This window comes from Tenrec ecaudatus, chromosome 11, assembly GCF_050624435.1.
Source record: "Tenrec ecaudatus isolate mTenEca1 chromosome 11, mTenEca1.hap1, whole genome shotgun sequence".
Lineage (NCBI taxonomy): Eukaryota > Metazoa > Chordata > Mammalia > Afrosoricida > Tenrecidae > Tenrec > Tenrec ecaudatus.
The window spans coordinates 19,858,582-19,875,351 of NC_134540.1; the positions used below are offsets into that span (position 1 = coordinate 19,858,582).

The 16,770-nt window shown below is 42.9% G+C and overlaps 1 protein-coding gene across 1 annotated transcript; it reads left to right on the forward strand.

Annotated features, from left to right (window-relative positions):
* The first annotated feature begins 334 nt into the window (after positions 1-334).
* Positions 335-11,150, forward strand: COMMD6 (COMM domain containing 6). Its single transcript, XM_075562973.1, has 4 exons — positions 335-462; positions 551-562; positions 8,844-8,996; positions 10,434-11,150. Exons 1-4 carry the CDS (start codon positions 421-423, stop codon positions 10,482-10,484), a joined length of 258 nt encoding a protein of 85 aa, XP_075419088.1. The 5' UTR covers positions 335-420; the 3' UTR covers positions 10,485-11,150.
* The last annotated feature ends 5,620 nt before the right edge of the window (positions 11,151-16,770 follow it).

Genomic DNA, 16,770 nt, shown 5'->3' on the forward strand with positions numbered 1-16,770 from the left:
CCGAAAACCCCTGGAAAGGGGCGTGTAACTATTCTTTGCTTTCAAGCCCAGGAGCCCTGGCGCAGCCACACGCTTGCGCATGCGCAGAGCCAGCGAGCTCGCCATCGGGCGAGTCCACGCCGACATCGTGAGCCGGGGGGGGGCGGCATCCTAGAGTCAAAAGTCCCTTAGTTTCATACAGTACCTCCTAACCTTTGACCTTCGTACCGCATGCCGATCTCAATTATCCTCACCGCCGTCCTAAAAGTCATGTGTGAGTGAGACAGAAGGCTAACCCAGAGTTGTTTGTTCCAAGTCCCCCCCCCACCGTCCGTTGAGTGCGCCGGGCGGCGAGAGCCGGAAGTGGAAAGCGGAAGCGGAAGTGTTGGCCGCTGGCTGAGCGACCCTTTGAATCCGTGATCCCGGGTTTAGTAGCCGGCGATGGAGGGGCCCAGCGAGCCGCAGCTGGATGCCAAATCCGGGGTAAGTCCGGGCCGGGAGGAGAGAAGGTATGTGAACCCCAGATCGTGAAAAATGTTTCCTTGAATTGTGTTTTCTGCTTCTGTTTCAGGTCACCAACCAGGTGAGTGAGTGGGTGCCCAACCTGTCTTCAGTCGGCTTCCACTTGGCCTGGGACGGCGGTTGCCGCTGGTAGCCGGGGTGATGAGATCGAGAGCCTCCTGATCTCCCCTAACTCCGCCCCCTCCCTGCCTTGCTCCGCCCATTTTCCAACGGAGCTCTTGGCTCCTGCCTCCCTGATTTAACCTCCCATGGCTACCCAAGGGATTCAGCCAATCACTGTGCTTGTTTGGCTAAGAGATTGCATTTTTAAAAGCTTTTGTTGTGTGGTTAGGTGCCACGGAGTTCATTCCGACCCATAGAGACCCTTATGTACAACAGAACCGAACACTGCCGGGTCCTGCACCAGCCTCACAATTTTCCCCCTTTTCAGCTCATTCTTGTAACCACCGTGCCAATCCATGTCTGTCAGCCAAAAATCTCACCAATCTCACGTCTCAGGAACACTCCAGCTGTACTTTAGAGACAAATTCGTTTGTTCCGGCAGAAACTAATCAGTGTTCTTCATTGTAATTCAACTGCATCAAGCCTTCTCTGGTCTCCTGTACTCATTTTAAAGCAGAGACACTATTTTCGAGGGTGATGGGTCTAGAGAGGAAATTGTTCCATTTTACCAGGATAACAAAGGTTTTTTTAAGTCTGTTTTGAAGAGGAAAGTAGAACTTTAAAATTGCTCTATATTATATACTTTGAAATTTTTGTGCAAAAGAAAAGGTAAAACTGGAAGTATAAACTTTATGTCTCAACATGGGCGCTATGGAGTTCAAGACACTTTTGTAAGCCATGATGCCAGTCATTTAGTCTATCCCTAAAGAACTGAGGGTCCTGGAAATTTAACCATGCCAATGCGGTTTTGTATTTTATTATTATTATTATTGCATTACTAACGGGGAAAATGGATACCCGTTAAGGGTTTTCTAAGATTGGAAAAATTTTAAAAGCCTCAAACCAAGCCCACTGTCATCAGGTCAACTGGGACTTATGGTGACCGTATGTACGGTTTCCAAAACCACATCTTTATGAAAACATGCAGCCTGAACTTGCTCCTGTGAAGCAGCTGGTGGGATTGAACTACCCACCTATTGGTTAGCAGTTTGATGCCTTGTCCACAGCACCAACAGAGCTTCTTACCAAAAAACCAGGAGCCAAATCAGTATTGTAGGGCACATGCCTAATGAGTTCCCAAGGAAGCTCACAAACTGCCCTAGTTTGATGGGAGGAATGAGCAGGTACATTGGCTTGGTGGAGAAGGGCTCTTGCTTGGAACACTTTCCTGGGTGTTTTTCTTCTGAAACAGTACCCTTTTCAAAAACACTCCTAATAAGTGGATGTTACTCTTCAGAACATCAACAAGCAAAATCCCTCTAGCATTGGTGCCCTTTGCTCTTGACCAGTTTGTTATTGTTTTGACTGGGCCACTTCCACCTCCTGGTTGCAGTTGCTTTGTGCAGTGTCTTCAGAATGTACAAGTAAAGCGGTGCTTCCCCTCCTGTTACAATTCTCGCGAGCATTCTTGCTTCAGGATCTTAGTTCCACTTGTTTCAGGTTTCCCTGGAAAGCTTTGCTCTTGTCTGCAGCTGATCTGGGCACAATGGCTTTCGCTCCCATTGAGCAAAAATGTTTATCCAACTGTAATTTTTCAGTGAGGATTGTGTAAGCTGAACCAATTGGGAAGTCTGTGGCATTGGCAGTTGTTTCCGGCTGTGACTCGTTGGACCTCCTCAATTAAGGGCATGACGATTGTTTGCTAGCAAACTGATCATGCATGGTCTGTTGCCAGGGGCTTCAACTTCACTGTCATCTTGTTCTTTCTTGAGTGATCAGTTTATAAACTGGTGTTTTCTTAGAGGCACTTTCCATACAGCATCGGTGATTTCATCATCCGGATTCATTAGCGCACGTCAGAACAGGGCCCAGTTTGATGCACTAGCAGGATAATAAATCAGTTGGAAAAGAACAATATGATCCTGCTAACATTGAAGCAAGAACAAACATCAAATTTATAATGTAGTATGAATAGAAGAACAGTGGAAAAATAATCATTCACTCAGTATGAGGACAGTGCCCCCAAGGAAAGCAGCAGCTTACATGTGGATGATTCATTGTAAGAAGGAACGAGACGATATTGAAGATGACAGCAGCAACCACATCTGTTTGTGAGGAAACCATCCTGTTCGGCAGCACTGATGATACCACAGTTGTTTAAAGCTTATACAATTCTGAATGAGCAATTGTAAAGTTGAGTAAACTCTGCTTGATGGCTGCCAGAACTGTTGCTCTCACATCAGCTACAGCTACAGACATGCGGAGTTTCACAGGGAAATTTTAAATGTGGGTTCAAGATCCTAGAGCCTTCTCAGAAGGACTTGTAATAGAAGAAACACGGCTTTACTCGGAGGGCCCTGGAGACAAAGCAGAAACAGCAATGGTTTCAAGAGGTGGAATTGGTCCACCCAAAGCAAAAGCAGACTGGTCCACAGCCAAGGGCACGCCAACAGTTTCTTTGGGAAGGCCAGCAAGGCATTTTGTTTGTTGACTTTCAGAAGGACCAAAGAACAATAACACCTGCTTATTATGGAAGTGTTTTGAGAAAGTTTTTGACTACAAAACTTTAGTAGAAAAAAACATCTGTGACATCATTACGAGCGAGTCATTCACCACCACAGCTGCCCCTGCACATTTCTCTCATCAAACAACAATTTTGTGAGTTTCCATGGGAAATCATGTATACACCTTATAGTACTGGTTTGGCCTCTGACTTAATTTTTGTTTCCAAATCTTTTTAAAAAAATTCTTTAAAGGACACTCATTTTTCTTCTCTTAATATATAAAAAATGACTACATTGATATGGTTCACTTCCCATACCTTCAATTTATTAGGGTTAGACTGCATGGCACTGGTATCATCGTTTCAAAGTATCTTCAGTTGGTGATATTGCCAAGAAATAAAATATCTAATTTTAATTACATTCCTCCCCCCTCCAATGAACTTTTTGAAGTCCCCTCTGTTTTGAGTAAGAAGAAAAAAAATCAAAGTTGACTGAAGTTTTAAACCTGAGTCACTTGGAGAACGAGGAAAAGTGCACATGACAAGTTTGTTAATTTGCAAGTAATATGGACTCTGTGAGGCGTCCTTGTGACAGAACAGTGAAGCGTCTGGTCGCTCAGTCCAGCATCAGTGGCTCCAACCCAACCAGCTGTGTTGCAGGAGAAAGACCTGCTGCTCTGCTCCCATAGAGATTACAGCCAGACTGTGTTGTCATCCCACTTTGTCACGTGGGTTTGCTGTGAGTCCAACCCCACTGTACGTCACTTAACAAGCACAAAGGGTTTCCCTGAGAAAGGATTACTTTTTTGGTAGTATTCGTACTGGATGGAGGTCTTAAGCTCTCAGGGGTAACGGCACTAACCACATATGAAATATATTTTGGTCATTTTGATTTGCTCAAAGGTCTAATGCGCTTGCTGTTTTGTCTATTGCTGCATAATAACCGACCTCAGCTCTACGGGAGCTGGGAGAGGAAGCAGGTACTTGCAGACTTCTGAGTCCCCCTTCCTGGCCTCTGCACCGTAGGCTAATTTCTAGTAGTAATCAGCTTGCCTGTAGGGATAATGAGAAGGCCTGGGCTTTGGAATCAGACTGGTTTGGATATAAATTCAGCTACACTAATCTTGTATGTTTTCATGAGCTGTTTAAGCTTCATCATTTCCGAGAGAATTAGATTCATGCATCCAGAACCCTTAATATATGTTTTGCCATTTGAAAAACTTTATTTTAGGTAGAGGATACAGGTACTTAAGAGTTGTTTTTTTTTTAATGTTCAAAATAGCCATATATATGGGGAGTTTAGCTATAAAAATTAAATGTTGTTGCTAAAATACTGTATGTGGGGCACAGGGATATGAAACGAATTTCTAGGATTGAGTTGTCCAAGGCCACTTTTCTAATTCCCTCGTGGTGGATTTTTAGAAAGTTTTCAATAAAACTGCGATGTCTTTTAGACTTGGTCTTCTTCACAGACAGGGCTTATGAGACTTATGTCGCTAACGCCAGCTACGCCCCTATCAGTTTATTTTTAGTATGGCTGACCCGACAGCTAACTTCTTTGGCTACTCTTAATTTTTTTTTAAATTTGCTGTTATTTTTCTTTTCTGTCCTCATTACCTTCCGATTGCCTGTACATTTCCTTCTCACGGCTAGCTTGCTTTCCTGCCCTGTTTTCCGTTTCAAATCCCTGCCTCTTGTAAGAATTGCAGGGCTGCCCGTGTGTGGTTTTGTTCGTCACCAGCTCCATAGTGATGGCGTGCTCTCCTGTTTCAATGGAAGGAACAGATTTTGGTGTGTGGTCTCCTTTCCGAACCTCCTATGTGGCTAATGCTTATTTAAGGCTAAACCACACATTTTTTGTGTGTGTTTAAGAAGGCCTGCTTTTAATTTTCATTAAAATGTTGCGTTTAGAATTACTGAAGTCTTCATCTCATGACAATACCCCCCCTTCGTTTTCACACATAGTGTGTAACAGATGGACTCTTGAGTAATTTGAAAGTGATCACCTTTGTCAGTATATTCAGTGATCAAACGTTAATCTAAGCCACAATAAGAGCATTAATCACAGCTACTACAAGACCCTGTGTCACCCCAGCAATAGTGGCACAGATGAACTAAATAGAACAACAAGTGCTGGTGAGGCTGTGGAGAGATGGGACCCCATCCACGGCTGCTGGGGCAGCAAAACGGTACAACCATGATGGAAAGCAAGAGGGCACCTATGAAAAAGCTAGAGCTAGAAATCCCACCTCGTCCAGCAACCCTCTCCTAGGTAGGTCGCCTTGAGAGAGACACGTTCCCCCATGCTCCTGGCCACCGATTCTCATGAGCCCAACAATGGAAGCAACCTATTTGCCCATCAGTGGGTGAGTGGATAAAATGTGTTCATATGTATGCTCACATACTATGCCATGATAAGGTGCTGAGTGAAATAAGTGGGTCACCAAAGGACAAATGTCTCATGAGACCATTGTTCTTAAAAGTCCAACCTAAGTTTACACCCAGGAAAAACGCATATTTTTGTTGGTTATCTAGAAAGGGAGGAAGAGGGAGGGAGAGTAAGTCAATAGTACACAGTGGTGGCTGTAGGGCGCGCAAAGGCCGTGCTTGCGAAGTGAATGAAGTCGGTCCACACAACAGGACAAAAGTGATGGAAGATGCCACCCAGAGGTACATGAGGATACAGAGCTGTGGAAAGCCACACAGTACTTGTGTAACAGCACATTAGAGGCAATTACAGAAATTCCTTAGCCTTTGGAACGGAACTTGTGGTCTGGGGGATCATCTAGCTCAGTTGGCAAGACATAGTTAATAAACGCCATGCTCTAGAATTCAGTGGTTCTCAACCTGTGGGTCGCAACCCCTTTGGAGTCGAACAACCCTTTTCACAGGGGCCGCCCGATTCCTAACAGTAGCAAAATGACAGTGATGAAGTAGCAACGAAATAATTTGATGGCAAAAAAAAAATAATAATTTGATGGCTAGGGGGTCACCGCAACATGAGGAACTGTATGAAAGGGTCATGGCCTTAGGAAAGTGGAGAAGCACTGCTCTAGATCCTGGCTGGCTAGGAGTACCCGGCCGGCCGGGATCTTCAAAGCTTAGGAGAGGCCATCTCAAGCAGCTGTTGGTCCCCTCCCACCTGGGGCTGGAGAAAGAATCGAAGATACAGTCCAGAAAACTCAGAGCTCACAGGAACCACAGCCTCCTGAAAACAGAGACCGGAAGTACTTTGGTGCATGCCTGCTTCAGTGATCCAGTCTGAGCAGTACCACACAAGAAGATTCCTGTTAGAATGAGCTAAAAAAAGTAGAACAAAATTTAAATACCCACGCATAATGAAACCCTAGACTTGCTGGCTTGGACTTAGCTTTCTAACTTGAAACTGAAGATGGTCCAGTAGACCCCCCCTCCCCCCCAGAAAACCAAACTTACTGCCATTAAGTAAATGACTGAGTGACCCCAAGGACGGTAGAACTGTCCTTGTGTGTTTCTTTCTGAGACTAGTTCTTTACAGGGGCAGAAAGCCCCATCTCTCTCCCAGTGGCTGCCTTACAGCCAATTAATAGGCCTGTAAAATAGTGCCCCTTAGAACAGTCTCCGAGACCAAAGGGGCAGTGTGTGTCCACAGCTAGAGATGAGGAAGCGGAAAGAGACAAGGAGAACCTGACTGATGGGAGCGGGAAGCCAGGGAGGCCACGGGGAGCATGCTGGTACATTGTGGGGGTGGCTGCCAGGGCCATGAGCACTGAACTATCGAATGGAAAAGATCTAGTGCGCTATGTAATCTTCCACCAAAAGCACAATACAGTGTTGAGTCTAAAAAGAAAGTCATCTGTATCAGATAGGTAGAGAGGTATTGATTCATCACTCAGTGCCAGTGAGTCCATTCGAAGCCAGCAACCCATAGCACGCCCTGGAACTGCTCCCGTGGGTCTCCTGGACTCTACAGGAGGACAGACTGGTCTTTCTCCCGAGGGGCACCTGCTGGTTTGGAACTGCTGACCTTCAGTCAAACCTAAAATATGCACCTTAAAAAAATAAAATGGGTAGTAACAGATATCACAGGTCCCTACATGGTGCAAATGGTTAATAGCTCAACTACTAACCCACCCAAAGGTGCCCTGGGAGACAGGCCTGTAATCTGCTTCTGAAAGAACACAGCTTTGAAAGCCCTGTGGGGCGCAGGGCTGTTCTGCACACGCGGCATTGCCATGACTAAGGGTGACTGGACGATGCTCTCACAACTACAGAAGCCGTCAGTCCATCAACAAGCCTTCTGAGCATGGGCTAGATACCAGTCTAAGCTCTGGGAACCAAACGGAAAATCCCTCCACCCCAGGATCTTGTATTTCAGGATCAATGTTAAGAGCTTCATAGAGCTAGCCCTGTTTTATGCCATGGGAACATACAGCCATCCTTCACTGTGGAGAATCAGCTAAAAAGCATGGCAGCCAGTTGTTGGTAAGCTTGTAATCTTTGAGGTCAGACCTTGGTTTCAGTCCTGATTCCAGAAATAATGTGCCTTTATGCACATGAAGCTCTCTGAAATTAGATTTTGCCACCTGCAACTAGAACTAATAGCCCAGAATGTCGTCAGGGTTCAACGGGGCCTTTAATATGTGTAAGCTGCACAGCATCTTCCTTGCCTGACACATGTCAGTCCTTGTGAGCAGCGATGGCCTCTACAATCATCTTATGGCTTAGCCATTAGGCTAGTGTCGGCGTGAGGTGGTGAGTGAAGAAACGGGAACGGCCGTAGGGCTGCCTTGGTCAAGTAGGGAGGTACTGTGACCCGTCTTCTGTTTTGGAGGTTTGGGGACATGGACTGGGGAGAAGCATATATGGAACAGGAGAGTGAGGTCAGAGATATTCCACAGCATTCCCAAAGTGGGGAAAATCAGTCCTCCACGTCTCCCAGTTTACCATACCATATGGCTTACTTGTTGGTGTGATGCTGGGAGCTTTGCCATCAGTATTTCAAATGCCAGTGATATTGGACAGATTTTAGTGGAGATTCTGAGTAAGAGAGTAGGAAGAAAGGCCTGGACATCGACTTCTAGGAAGTAGCCCATGCAAACCCAATCAACCCCAAAAGAACAGTGTAGAATATGGTCCTGGAAGATGAAGGGGCCCCTACATCCAAGAGCACAGTAACCACACCTGTGGATTAAATGTATCACTAATATGACCCAGCACGGGGTCACAGGTCAGTCTGTTGCATGTGGGAGTCGTCATGAGTCAAAGACAACAGCAAATAACAGAGCCTGTCCTACCATGTCATCCTTCTGCTTGCTTACCCCTCTCTCAGGACACGCCTGTTCTCTTTGTTTTCCTTAAAAAAAAAAAAAAAACGTGAATGGTTTCTAACTCTTTACAAAAAGAGCGCTGTAGTGGGTTGCACATTGGGTTGCTACCTGCGAGGTCAACTGTTTAAAACCACCAGCAACTCCGAGGGAGAAAGATGCAGCTTTCCACTCCCATACAGACACCATCTCAGAAACCCTCGAGGCCATTTCTGCTTGGTCCTACAGGATGCAGTGAGTTTGAGTTGAAAACACTTTACGTCCTATCCCTTATTAATCCTCTCCATTTCCATTTGATCATTGCTCCTCTGGCAACACTCAAGTGATGGTGCTTTATGACAAATTGAGAGTGAGTGCAGTCACACGGAATATGTGGCTGCATCCAAGGGCGGGCCCTCATTGACGTTGCCTTCTCTCCCGCTTGAGGGCAGCTCGTGGATTTGCAGTGGAAGCTGGCCATGGCCGTGAGCTCGGACAGTTGCAGGTCTCTCAAGTATCCTTACGTTGCAGTGATGCTGAAAGTGGCCAACCATTCGGGCCAGGTGGAGAACAAGTCTTTTGAGATGACAATTCCACAGTTTCAGGTGTGTGACGACGTATTGTTGCATGGCGTTTTTCTGTAATGGTAACCTTGCCAAGGAAGACTTTAAGGGTTGTCTGTTTGCAGTTGGACGCGGGAAGTTGACCACCAGCATTTCAAATGCCAGCAGCAGTAAGGTCATCTGTGATGGACAGATGTAGCCAAGAATAGTCATTGTGAGCTTCAGTGGGGCACGTCAGTGCTGGCTGAATTTTTAATTTCTGTGCAGAATTCTTGCTTCCTTTTTCTACCTCCAGACATATTTTTCTTATAGTTAAAAAAACACGTTACAATTTGGAAAAAGTTTTTAAAAAGGTAGCTGTCTTGCTTAATGATAACGAGCAAAGAAAGCCTGCCAATTAGTTACCTTACAGGATTGAGAGCTAAGGAAAATTCTTTGAGCTTGCAATTTCTGTCTTTATCACTAGCTGAAAGAAATCGTTTCAGCTGGCTTCATTCTGTAAAGAATTTCTGATTTCTATCTAACTTAAAATACATTTACTCTTAAGCTGCAAATTAATTACATGTACTCTTAAGATATAAATTAAGACTCCATAAAGAAAATTCACATATGTAAATCATCAAAGGGTTATTCTAAGTGCTGTAGATAACTTTCATATATATATATATATATATATATATATATATATATATATATATATATATATATATATATATATATATATACTTGTTAACGTTTTTATTGTGGATTAGGTGGGGTTTACATGTCGGGTCATAATTTTTTCATTAAAGACTTCAACAACATGGCAACCCCCTCCCTCCCACCCCCACGCCCCCATGGCTCACCCTGTCCCTGCTCTCTCTTCTTCTGGACTTTGTTTTCCTCTTCACCTAGATACCTGCCTCCCTGCTTCCTGGCCAACTCTTGGCAGGTGTAGGAGAAGAAGACAAGCCATTTACTTAATCCTATCCCAGGTGTCAACAAAGGGGGATTTGTGTAGGAAAGGCAACAGACCAGGTTAGAGTTTCAAATGAAATTCGCTTCTAGCACATAGGCTATTGCCGGTGCGGCGTCTCTATCGCACTAGAACCCATACCGTAGTTAGAAAAGCACTCAGCACCCTGAAATGAAGTCTGACACCGGGTTTAAGATGTGCTGCGGCCTGGACCCTGCCCTTGTCCGTTTGTCTTGAATGTCTAAGACATGCAGGGTATTTGAGGAATATTTCTGATTTCAAAGAATTTTAGCATGCCGGACTTGTGTTTTTTAAAGTTTAGCCAATGGTGGTTTGTCCAAGTATGTAATAGTTTTTGCTTGTAGCAACAGATTTCACCCACTTGTTCCTAAGAGCAGCCTTCAATCATCGTGAGGATGTAACTTTATGATGAAAACTTGGCAGGTTAACTTAACCCAGAATTAAAAGAACCACCAGTCTCCTCTGAAAATGAAATGAACATCCTGTTTTCCATTTCCCCCCAGAATTTCTACAAACAGTTCAAGGAAATTGCTGCAGTTGTTGAGACCGTCTGAGCCCGATGGCTTGCTGGCCGGTGGCTGACGTCGCCCTGACGTCACGGACTTCGTTTTCAGCAGCAGAACTGCACAAGGAGCGAATGCTGTGTGCTGAGCAGAGGCTGCACTTTTCATTTTTATTATTAAAAAAAACCCAGACAAACAGGAATCAGTAGAAATATAAAAGTGTGAACTTAATAGTTTATAATTATATCTTAATTGCAAGAAATCAAACCAAGCAGACTAACAGCCGAATGTGAACTGTTGAGGGTGACACACCTTTATGTATTACACCATTATGTTAAACACGTATCGCTACTGGAACCCCTCTTTGTGTGGGTTCCACGCAATTTAAATGGAGCCTGATATTTAAAGCCTATGATATGTAAAGTTGAAATCAGAAAAAATCGTATTTGATTGCTATGACATTCCACAGCGACTCTTGTTTTACTATGTTCACACATGATAAAGGCCAGAGTGAGGCTGTTTTTCTTAAGCCTGTAGAATCAGGTTATGACTGATCATTGTTGCTCTGTATTAACCTAATCATTGTTCAGTTGTTTTTGTTATTAATACTTACACAAAGTTTAACAGCCTACACAAACTGGCAAGAAGCAGTTTTATTCCGAGTTGTGTATACAATGAATAAACCTGGTAGCCCAAGCGATGTGTCAGCTCATCTCTGCGGAGTGTGACTTTATAACCCAGTTGGGAAAATACTCTCAGAGCCAGAGCCGTCAGCACTGTTGGCTTCGAGAGAACAAATCAATCCCTGGAATTAGGTGGGCGGCTAATGAATAGATTTAGACCCGTGGAACAAGGATGACATTTCATGTGAATGCAGAGGGGCCATCTATTAAAAGTTCATGAGGGAGAGGGCAGGAGGGAGGGAGGGGAATAAAAACCAAAGAGCTGATTCCAGGAGCCCATGTGGAAAGCGAGTGTTTTGAAAACGATGATGGCAACGAATGTATAAGTGTGCTTTACACAATTGATGTATGTATGGGTTGTGATAAAAGTTGTGTGAGCCCCAATAAGTGTTTTAAAAAATTATAATAAGGATCAAAACGTATGCACTTACAAAAACAATTCCAGGTGGTTAATGATTTAATGTAAACATTAAATGCTAGCACAGGTGTTTGGAGACTATATTATCAAAGGTCAGCTGGTTGAACCCACCAGCTACTGTGCAAAAGACCCCGCCATGTGCTTCCCTAACGATTTCAGCCTTGGAAATCCTGTGTGGCAGCTCTCCACTGCCCCCTGGAGGCACTGTGAGTCGGAAACCACTGCACACAACAATGATACTGCTGACGCCTTTGGAGAGTCGTTTAACCCAGGCAGCAACTTCACAAACTCTGATATAAAACATGGATAGTGTTGAAAAATATAAAAATACATGAGAAAAAAATTGGCCACAAAGGTAAAAGACAAATGCTACGGTTTGTTTAAGTCGGTTGTTAGGGTGGAAAACAAATTGCCCTGTCATCTCTCACGCAGGAAGAACTTTTATACAAGAAATCAGATGCTTACTAACTTGTCGGACTGAGGTGGGTGGGAGGGAGGTCAAATCTTTCCTGGCTTTGAGAAATTCCAGTAGTGGATGAATTACAGGGCAAGCTATGCCAATCTCTGCACAAGCGAGACCACACAGAAGACGCCCCTGCCTGTCATCTGTTCATGCGTCTGTCCAGCCTGCTCCCGAATGACGTCCTTATTTCACATGCATGCCTCTCACTGGTGGATGGGAAATTAAGACCCTTTTGCCAAGGGCATCTGGGAAAGTGAGTTTCCAGTGTTATAGCGCTTGTGGCCAAACCCAGCCCCTGCCATTGAGTCGATTCCAGCTCAGTGACCCTAGAGGATGGAGTAAGAGCGACCCCTTGAGTTTCTGAGACGCCCTCTTTGTGGGAGCTGATAACCTCATCCTTCTGCACAGCGATTGGTAGGTTCTAACAGCCAAATGTTAAGATTAGCAGCCATTTATCCCTCTGTCCTTCAGTTAATCCTACTTGTGTTTATCGGCCAGGCTGGCACAATAAACTATAGCACAGCCCAATGCATAACCCACTGCACCATCAGGACTGCACGTGCTTATAGACGGGAGGCTTAAAGGAACAGGATGATGCCGAGTATCAATCAACAATAACTGAAACATCTGTGGAGAGAAACGGTGCCGGGAGGAAGTGGGGAAAGAGCACGTTAAGGGGATTGCAATGAAGGAGTTGAAACAAAATGAATGCACTTAAAATATAAAACTGATGATCTCAGTAAATCTTTACCTAGAGTTCACAATAAAATGTTTTGTTTTTCAAAAGAAAATAATAATAGGTGTTTGTAAAGATTCGAGAAGCCGGAGCCCTCATCCATTACAGATTACACTAGCTGTGGGAATGTTCCTCAAAAAGTTGAACATGTTAAATCTCAACTAGTTGGTTCAACTCACAATGGCGCTACACACAGCAGAAGAAAACACTGCCCGGTCTTCTGCTAACCTCATAATTGTTCCTGTTCTTGAACCCATTGGTGCAGCAATGGTGTCGGTCCATCTCCCTGGGGGCCTTCCTTTTTTTTTTTTTTTTTGCTGCCCTCTGCTATCCCAAGCATGATGTCCTTGTCTAGGGTTTCTGGGATGGAATCTTTAAAGGAGTAAAAAGTCTCATCTCTCTCCAGCAGATCAACCAGTGATTTTGACCTTGATGTTAGCAGCTTAACTTCAGAACAAATTACAAAACCAGTGCTCCTGTTGTACATATCTACAACGGACTATTTGTCAGTCATAACGGAGAAATGAAGTCCTGATACATGTTACCACATGGATGAGCGCTGAAACATCTGAGTCTGTCACAAAAGGACAAACATTGTTTGATTCCATTTTTTATGAATCAGGTAAACAGGAGTATTTCTACCATCCATACAAAAATACACTTTACTCAGTATAACATTAAGTGTTGTCACTTACCTGTGGCAGGGTTCTCTTTCGCTGTGCATAAGGCATCATGGTTTGGAGCTGTCGCGATGGTACCTAGCAACCACAACAAGGGATGAGGTTGGCATCGAGATGGATTGCATTTTATCTGTAGATCATTTTGGGGAGTATTGACATTTTCACAATGTTAAATCTTACCCAGGAACCCGATCGACATCCTTTCATTTATGTAGCTCTCCCCTGGTGTCGTGTAGTGTTTTGTGGATTTCTTTGTCCAAGTCCTTTGTTCCTCTGGCTAGATTTCTTCCTGAGTATTTCATCTTGTTGTTGGCGATTATAAATGATATTGCTTTCCTTTTTAGAACCCTCTTTTTTGTTATTATTGTTTGAAGTGAACTTGTTTGATGCAAGACTCCAATTGCATTTCAGTTTCACTTTCCTCCTTTTTCCTGTAAGCCATGCAGACCACTGTTTAGGTTTGAGGGCTAAGGAATCTGGAGGGGTTCCAGCCCTTTTTGTCAGTAAAAAGCAGGGGTGTCAAACTGGTGGCCCGCGGGCCCCCAAGGTAATTTTTTTGTGGCCCACAATGCTCTGAAATAAAATGAAAATAGAAAAAATTGTTATGAAGAAAATAGCACTTAGGGGAGATCGAGGCAATACCGTACACACAATTCCCTCGTTACATTTTATTTCATCGTAGCCACAAAAAAGTACCCCAGGGGCTGCATGCAGACTGTGGGCCGCCAGTCGGACACCCCTGGTATAAAGGAATGTGACAAATTTTTATATGGCGATTTGTACGCTGCCCATTTTCTGAATCTTTCAATTACGTAGTTCCAATTTTCGTATTTAGTCTTTGGGATTTCCTACGTGTAGGATCATATCATCTGAAAATAGAGATTTTTTTCCCTCCTTCTTTGATAAATTGGATGGCTTTAATTCCACTTATTTCCTGATAATTCTTTTTAAGACCCCAGGCATAATTTGAATAGGAGTGGTGATAAAGGACATTCTTGCCTTGTTCTCATTCACAAGAAGAAAGCTTTCAGAATTCCACTGAAAGTAATGTTGGCTGTTGGTTTTGTATATATGCTCTTTATTAAAATTTTCTCTCTTAATCCAATTTTGTTGGATTTTGTATCAAATCCTATTTGATAAAATCTTATTTTATCAGGAATGGGTATTGGATTTTTTCAAATGCCTTTTCTGTGTCTATTGATAGGATCATGTTTCTTCTCTTTTGTTTTATTTTTATGATTGATTATATTGATTATTTTTCCAATGTTGAACCATTCTTGCATGCCTAAGAGGAATCCACTTGGCCTTGATGTGTTATATTTTGATATATTATAGTTTATATCTGAAAATGTCCTAATTTCACCATAATATGTGAGAGACAATTTCCCTGGGTCTGTGATTGTTGGTTGGCCATTTGTTTCTCTCAGTTTTGTATACAGCATCCCGTTGCCTCATTCACTGATCAGTCAGAGTCTTGTCCTCTGGAGTCCCTTTTCCAGGTAACTTTTTTGTTTGACTTGAGCTACTCTCAGGATTCTTTCCTTGGCTTTGGTTTTGGAAAGTCTGATTATGATATGGGATATTTTTCGGGACTCATCTGGCTTGGGAAGTGGATATCTTCTTGTCTTCCATGATGGTAGGGAAGAAATTCTGTCAAATTTCTCTTTTTTTTTTCCCCCTGTTCTGGAATTCTTACCACACAGTTATTCCTCTTGATAAGGTCCCACATAATTCTCTGGCTTTCTTTTACTTATTTTGTTCCTTTTCAATTGTTCCTCTAGCATATTAATATTGATTTGTCTTCAAACTCACTAATTTGGGCTTCCATTGAATCAAATCTAACCATTTGCACTTTCAATACATTATTTTGGAAATCTTAATATTAATCTTTTTGAGTTCTGTTTACTATTTTGTATGGTTTTCTAATTACTCATTTATTTTGTTTGTTTATTCTTGTAGTGCTTTCTTAAAATTGTCTAAAGGAGTTTTCTTTTTTCCCTTTATTTAGCTTGTTGCTTTTACAATCATCTTAATTGATTTGGCGTACCTAATGAGCATTCGATCATTCTTTTGAATCCCTCGGCAGGTAATTCCCATGATTTTTCTTCCTTGTTGATATTCAGTCCACCTCTCTGTGCTATATCCATTTTGAAATCAGGGTTCCAGGATTTTCATGCATATTTGTTGCATCTTCGGTCTTTGGTGTGGAGGGTCTGTGATCATGGCTGCTTAGCCTAACATCTTGTGAGGACTTTTTAAAATCATACGCAGAGGGGAGTGTGAGGGGCCATCTTATTGTGGTTTGTATTTGTGTGATGTTGAATATCTTTTCATGTGATTATTTTAAATATCCTCTTTGCTGAAATGTTTGCTCAAGTCTTTTGCCTATTTTTCAATTGGGTTGTTTGTCTCTTTATTGATAAGTTGCAGGATTTTTAAAATACATTCTGGGTATTGAATCTTTATCAGATATACACTTCCTCTCCATTTTTTTCTCTTTACTTTGTTGACAAAACACTTTATTGTGTTTTTGGAAATTCTATTTCTTTTCATGTCACAGTATTTTTTTTCATTTCTTTTAGTTTAAAAAATATACAGTGTTTATGAGACATTTATTTGTGAAAACAATATAGACAATCCTGCACGACATCAAACTTGGACAGAGAGGTGCTAAAGAATAGGGATTCCATGTTGGCTGGCCCCACTACAGGGAACTTCATATTTATCCCTCACCCCTATTTCTTGTAAGGAGCCCCAGTGCTGTAGTGGTTTCCAAAGGGGCCTATTCAGAAACTCAAAAGGCAGTCTGCTCCGTCCTCCAGGGTCCCCTGAGTTGGGATCAACTCCATGGTAGTTGGGACTCTGTTTCCTTTTTGTGATCCTCCAAATTGGAAGTTTACTCACACCTTGTCAGCGTTTCAGCAACTCTCAGAGATGAATCCGTATGCTAAGTTTCCCATGTGAATTCATTTTCTCCCTTTGTCTTGTACTAGATGACCTACTGCTGTTAGCAGCCCAAGTTCACTACCTCGTTATATCCAGCAGTGTAATCAGTTTCCCACCAAGTTGTAGGATTAGCTTCCTCGCTTGTGCTCAGCGGCTCTCCAGGAGCTGCTCCATAAGCCCTCTCTGGAAAGCAGCACAATAATGATTCTAAGATGATGAGAAACCCATCCTGAAAGATTTTATCATAAGAATCTTTTTATGACTTGTAATATTTATTTATTCACTTCTCTTTTTTAATCATTTTATTGGAGGCTCGTACAATTCTTATCATAATCCATACATACATCCATTGTGTCAAGAACATATGTACATTTGTTGCCATCATCATTCTCAAAACATTTGCCTTCTACT